The 6,797-nt window shown below is 40.3% G+C and overlaps 2 protein-coding genes across 2 annotated transcripts; both read right to left on the bottom strand.

Annotated features, from left to right (window-relative positions):
* Window positions 1-798: 798 nt before the first annotated feature.
* Window positions 799-2,377, bottom strand: LOC114737939 (uncharacterized). Its single transcript, XM_028925947.1, has 2 exons — window positions 1,220-2,377; window positions 799-1,044 (listed from the first exon to the last, which is right to left on the bottom strand). The coding sequence occupies exons 1-2, from the start codon at window positions 2,183-2,185 to the stop codon at window positions 991-993; spliced, it is 1,020 nt and encodes a 339-aa protein (XP_028781780.1). The 5' UTR covers window positions 2,186-2,377; the 3' UTR covers window positions 799-990.
* Window positions 2,378-2,506: 129 nt separating this feature from the next.
* Window positions 2,507-6,532, bottom strand: LOC114737942 (histone deacetylase 6). The gene is made up of 6 exons (XM_028925948.1): window positions 5,818-6,532; window positions 4,623-5,063; window positions 4,392-4,534; window positions 3,980-4,070; window positions 3,786-3,895; window positions 2,507-2,896 (listed from the first exon to the last, which is right to left on the bottom strand). The coding sequence occupies exons 1-6, from the start codon at window positions 6,361-6,363 to the stop codon at window positions 2,842-2,844; spliced, it is 1,386 nt and encodes a 461-aa protein (XP_028781781.1). The 5' UTR covers window positions 6,364-6,532; the 3' UTR covers window positions 2,507-2,841.
* Window positions 6,533-6,797: the final 265 nt, after the last annotated feature.

Genomic DNA, 6,797 nt, shown 5'->3' on the forward strand with positions numbered 1-6,797 from the left:
TAGGATGAAGGTTCTATCTCAGCTTCACAAATTATTTACATATTTATAGCTACTTTTTAACTAATATTTTTAGTCTACCTAAAATGTTAAACCAAACTTATGTAGTAGACTTGAGTAATAGGGTTATATTTTAAACTTATTATTAGGAAGCTGATCACATACAGAATAAATGTAATTTATCATTGAATTTATTAAAACATTTGCATTTATAAAATATGAAAACTTCAACCTAATTATTTTATATTATAACTTAACATTCCGTGAATTTCCAACTTATTGTTCATGTTTTCAGTTTGGTTAGTTGCCTGTTTTTTCAACTAACCTTCTATCTATTTTTAATTTGTTAAAAAAGTTAAAGATAATCAAATTAAAAATTTGGAGCATATGAAGTTTAAGGATAAGGTTCTGGTAATTTATTTTACTTTCAATCAAAATTTAAATATAACAGAGTAAATGTACTTTTATGATTGAATTTTACAAACGTTTTAGAGGCGTTAGCTTCAAAATATGCTAACACATTTTCATCAGCCACTGCAATCTATGGGTCTTAATCATACGGTTTAATCTGTTTCGTGACATGTCATCTAGAAAGGAAAACAAAAAGAAAAATGTCAAAAAAAATAATTATTGAATTTTAAAATTCTAAATAAGAAATATTACAAAAATATGTTGCCATTTCCTTTTTAAATGTAATTATTTTGTTTATGAATATAATAATTAATACTGATTTAAAATTTTAAAATTTAATATCTGTGGGATTTTCTCAAAACAAAATCCACACTTCTTGTCGGAAGTCAGAACCAAACCAATGTAGTTTCTCTATCATGCTTCTCAATTTTGGAGCAGTACAATTCTGGGTCAAAACAATGCATAATCTTCATTAGGGCCCTCGTAAGAACTTGCCACGAGAGCGCGAGTCATATGGCAACAATGACAACTCAGAAGCATGTTAGAGTGAGAAGTGAGAACAAGGAGTAAATCTTCACAGCTTCAATGAAAGACCAAAATCTGCATTCTCGTCGCATGCTTTGATCTAGATTCATGCTGATTGAAAAAATATAATTCGTTAGACTGGAACAAGCTTGCACGAGAGATACAATTGGAAAGCGACGGAAACGGGACAAAAAGAGGAAATTTCCGACAAAGTGATTTCACAGAGGAATAAATACAAACACGGAAAGAGCGTCATCTTGCCGCCCCGAGATTCACCAACACTAACCTGAATACGGCGTCCATAAATCAACGTAGTCTCCCAAAGAACGAGGAAGCGCCTTCTCCACGCTTCAGGTTCAGGAAAATCCCCGGTAAGAGCAAGGGAGCTATCGTCCTTCCGATTCCCAAGATTCAGGACATGAAGCTTCTTACCAAACACTTGTTCCATCGCCTTCAAGCTTTCTTCCATTACAATCTTTCCATCTCTCAGCTTATTCTCCGCCTCTACACAACTTCCTCCAACATTCACCATGATTCTCCCGCCTTTCCTCAAGCTCTTGCTCATTTTCTCCCACGAGGCCGGATCCTGAAGCTCTGGTAGCAAGCTACCTTTGGAGAACAAATCAACCAAAATCCCCGCGAACCCGTCTTTCCAGCTAGCAGTCAAGGCGTTGCCGATATATATGAAAAGCCTCTGTGGGTGTTCTCTTTCAAGCTTCGCGAGGGAGAAATACTTTCTGCCAACGTCAATTACAGATGGGTCGAGCTCCCACCCATGGATGACCACTTCTGGGTACAATTCAAGCATGAGACGGGCCGCGGAGCCTGCACCGAAGCCGAGAATTCCGATGGGTCCGGGGGGCAAAATGGGAGGCAATGTAGCGAAGACGTCGAAGTAAGTGTTGGTGAGTAGTCTGAAAAGGAAGGATATGCTGTGGATGTTTCCAGGGCCATCGAGAAGGAGGAGCCTCGAACCGGCGAAAGGGTGATCGGCTTTTCGCGAAACTTCTAGCACCCGGATGTAGTTATACCTGGACTTGAACCTCGCCAAAATGGTGACGTCCTCAATGGGAATACCGTCGTCTTGGGTTTTTGTTAGCGCGGTGGACTGTCGATTTTGCTCGCATTTCACGGCCAGTGAAGCTGGAGGAGTTATGTGAAGGAAAGAGAGTTTCCTTGGGATGTGTTGGACAGGATGGCCTGAAATGCGAATAGGTAGGTACATTTGGGACGAAGCAAGAACCATTGACATCTTCTGCGCTCTTTCGCAGATTGCATTTAATTTTACTTAAAGAATTGGATGAACAGCAATACACGTTGAGCGGACCGCTTTATCGGCGTTTCTACGTTGGAGACTTTCCATAACCGGCTTTTACTCAGTTTTAAAGGCTGTTCGAGAAACGTTGAGGTTATGGGAATTGGAATCTGGCAGTACTCCGGTTACCTCACCGTATTCCCGGATGTTAATTCTTTCCGATGAGGGTTTAACGTCTAAAATTAAATTGAGATCTTTGAAATATCCGGCTCAAGCATGACCTGAGAAAAAGTGAGAAATCTTATATTACTAGGTTGATTTTTAGGCTAAGATTTTTCTTTTTTAGTATTATTAGTCTGATACATGAATCGTACATTTGTACTGTAGAGCACGCGACCATGATATATATGAATGTGATTTCACATAACTTGTCTTGACGTTGGGGGCTGGGGGACGAATATGCAAGACAATAAGAAAAACCCGATTCATCACTATTACCTAGTGTCTATACATAAAAATATTCAAAACCCCAAAACGTTCCTCCACCGTGCGAAGACCAAGTATACATTAGCACAAGGCACTGCACTTCCCACCGACCGGAACATCCGCAATACGGACTGGCTGTGCAAGAACTTGCTCTGTTTTCGTACGAGTCAGGATGATGGTTGCCTTTCTGGCTTCTCTTCTTCCATCTCATCAGGAACATCCCTGAAACACAGCATATTTCTCACCTTTAAATGAAATGCGACAGTATTTCTTCTAAGAAAGGGGGAAAGGGTGTCATCATTGGCACGTGAACAGATTTGAGCTTTAATATGAATTGAAGCTGTCGTAAAGGTTTTCATGTAAATTTATAAAATCATGCGGACCTCTCGCGTATTGCACATAGTTTGAGAAGTGAACCATGCTATTCACAACTCGTGAAAAGTATGGCTTTTATAGATTTTATATTTTATATTGATTATTGATATTTATTTTGGAAAATGTATAATCTTGTAATAGCAGAAATTATAAAAATGAAAGAATTTACAATAGGAACTATAAGTGTATGAAAGAAAAAGAGTGCTTAGTTGGAAAAATTATATACACATGTTATGTTTCCAATGAAGAATCTTATGATACGAGGAACTTCAGCTTAGTCTTGCCCGTTAATAAAATTGATTCATTGATGGTCAATCAAACATCTACCTTCCAATGAGACGATGCCTATGCATATTAAGATGGCACACAGTCTCAGCCCAACGGCCCGACCACTAAATGGAGTTTGCTAAAAGATGCATTGGCATGGCAGCCATCAATATCAATAATCAATATCTTTGTGTGAGCATGGATGCATGTGTGTAAAGTGCATAGGAAGCCAAGTCAAGAGCAGTGTTCCAATCAATGCACAGAACACACATCTACTTGGCATATAATCTTCTAAAGAAATTAGAGATGCATGAGGATAGCGCCTTGACTTTTGATAAATGGCTAAACAGAAAATCATATAAAAGTTTAAGGAGTACTGCAGAATCCACGCTCCCGCCAAACATGAGGCTAAAATCTTTTGCAGAAACCATATGCATTTACTAGTGTTACAACAAAATATGATATTTACCTTATATTTGAGTATTTTGGACTAGGCCTCACATCTTCATCATGATCAGAATCATAATCTTCACCACTCCATATGCGACGTTTTGGTCTTCGATCCATGTCCTCTTCCACCTAAATCCATTTACTGAATAAAGTCAAACCAGCAGAAGAAAAAGGTGAGGAGGCAACATCCATAACTAGGTATTAAGGACAAACCTCTTCTGGAACTTCAATTGTAGATGGTGTTGTCTGAAAAGGCGCACTGGGTGCATGAGGAAGTCTGGAGAGCTGTTCTAATAGTGTGGCCCTGAAAAAACAGCTCATCAATGTTAGTCATTGTTTGCTCTATGCAAAGTCTAACAGCAACAAAGGTAATAGGAGTCTCAGAAAACTCAAGCTCTTGTCGCCTAATGATGTAAATGCAACCAACATGAAAATGACAAAGAAAAAGGCCGTCATCCGGGCATGAACTATATCTCGTGTGTTTATACAACTAGCCAGAAGATTCTTAGATCATTATTGCAGAAAGGATGAAAAAATTTAATAAATTTGAGTAACTGAATTCAGAATCTGAAATCAGAATCTTCCATTTTAGTTCAACGATAAAGTTACTAATGTTTAAGATTACCTTATTTTTTCCATATCCTTGGGCGAGTTAAGGTTCTCCATGTTACACGGATCAACATGAAGAGTGTAGTCCGGGCCAAAATACTCGAAATATTCGTTGTAGGGCAACTTATTATCAGGTTCAACACCTACAGCCACCGCTGTCTAAAACAGAGAATGGAAATGTAATCAATTAGCGTCACCAAATTAACAACAAAAAGAATTATGCATAATTCAGTCAGAGGGAAGGGACCTCATAACACCAGCAACGAGCAACATTCCTAATTGTATATCCTCCCCCACCCAAGACCATCAAAGGAACATTGAAAGATCTAAGAAAACGAAGGCAATCTGCATGGCCCTTAACAGACAAATTGAAGCAACCTAGCCTGTCACCAGACAATGAATCAGCGCCGCATTGAAGAACAACTGCATCAGGTTGATACAACTCCATGACTTTCTGAATGATGGGGCGAAACAACCCACAGAAATTCTCATCATCCATCCCATCATTCAACGGGACATTTAAAGCATAATTCTTCCCCGAGCCAGCCCCTACATCTTTAATGTGCCCAGTGCCTGGGAAAAAATCCCCAAACTTATGAAAAGACACTGTCATCACTCTATCAGTTGTATAGAAAGCTTCCTCAACGCCATCTCCATGGTGAACATCAATGTCAACATATAATACACGCTGCCCAGAAACATAGAATGGACAGTAAGAACAGTATACTGATGGAAAAAGGGGAATAATAAACATATGGCATAAATTTGCATTTGCTCTTATGTTTCAAATGTGAAATAATAATGGAATAGAATCACTGTTATGACAAATCTAAATGGCTATTTGGTTGCTAGTTTGTGGATTCAATGTAATTTCCCGTGAAAGATTGCCTTCGAACAAGCGAAGAAGCTATAAATATAAGCACAATTGGTGGGGGGATTGTGATTGCTGCCAAACATAAAAAGCATCAGTCCTGGAGAACGAAGACATGAACGTAAACGCCATTACTCTGTGCTTAACGGTACTTTCTTGTGTCGGGCTGATATCTTGGTTGCACCCGCTATATGGGTACCTTGATTTAATAATTTTCCACAAGCTCGTAAGTTTTTACATCAAAACACCATATAGATAGTTCCCATGCACTTGCAAATTAAATTATCCATGCACCATGTCACCAAGCTGGTTTCAAATTCAATGCCATGAAGTTCAATAGGAAAATTTTACATGTTATGTAACAGCAACCGAGGATTGATCGAGGAAAAAACCCAGAAACACGCAGCAAATTGAGCCTAGGGTTATTAGAACAAGCTATGGAAGCATATATAGCAATAAGTGTCCCAAACCAACAAATGATCGAACATGAACATAAGGATCATAAACCAAGAAAGGCGCAACAAAAAAAATGGAAAGGGGAATTCAGACAGTGGATAGAAATAGAATTTACCCTGTGAACCTTGAGCAGCTCCAGAATGCCGAGGACAATATCGTTGACATAACAAAACCCAGAAGCCTCAGACTTCTTAGCATGGTGCAGACCGCCAGCCCAGTTGATGGCAATATCAGCATCGCCACGGTTCAACTTGACGGCGGCGCCAATGGAACCACCAGCAGAGGCCTGACAGAAATTGAACAAGCCGTCAAAGACGGGACAGTCCTCGCCAACATTGAAGCGCTTGAGCTGACGAGAGAATGTGTTCTCAGCGAGGGTCTCCGGCGTGACAGTGGAGAGGAAGTCAACGTATTCGTCGGTGTGAAAACGGCGGATGTCTTCGGGGGCGGCGGGGAAAGGACGATTGATTTCCATGCGGCGATGGAGGTAGTAATGAACGATGAGGTTATGGGCCATGCGAATCCGATGGGGTTTCATGGGATGGCCTTGGCCGTAGTAGTAATCGCCGATGGTGGGTTCGTAGAAATAGGTGACCCTCCTCTTCTTGGCGTCCGGACCCGAAGGTAAAGAAACACCACCACCCTCCGTACCCTCTCCCATTCTCTCTCACTACGCTGCACGGCTTCTGCTAGATCCAATATACCCAAACCCTTCTCGCCGTGTCGCTCCCTCTCTCTCTCCCGCCGTCGGTTTGTCTCTGGCGCTAGTGCTCACTGCTCACAGCATTTGACTGAAGGTGCTTCTCTCATACAGCACTGAGAGTCTGAGACTCCCCAAAAAGGGTTAAATCCTCGTAACGCGCCCGATTGACGCGCACACAAATGTAAATGATCTTTGAGTTTGTAGCTGTGATACCGGGAATGCCTTTACCAATAACTTCCTTAACTTCCTTTTTTTTTTTTTGGCCAACCTATTTACCAATAATATTTGAAATTGCAAAATATTTATACTTAATTGAACCAAACACAGCCTCATTGCCGTCAAATGTCCAACACTGAGCCATAACTAGAGTTGTAATAGATCAGCAAACGGAG

Source organism: Neltuma alba, unplaced genomic scaffold (genome assembly GCF_004799145.2).
Source record: "Neltuma alba isolate B1F8T4 unplaced genomic scaffold, ASM479914v2 tig00013510_pilon, whole genome shotgun sequence".
NCBI lineage: Eukaryota > Viridiplantae > Streptophyta > Magnoliopsida > Fabales > Fabaceae > Neltuma > Neltuma alba.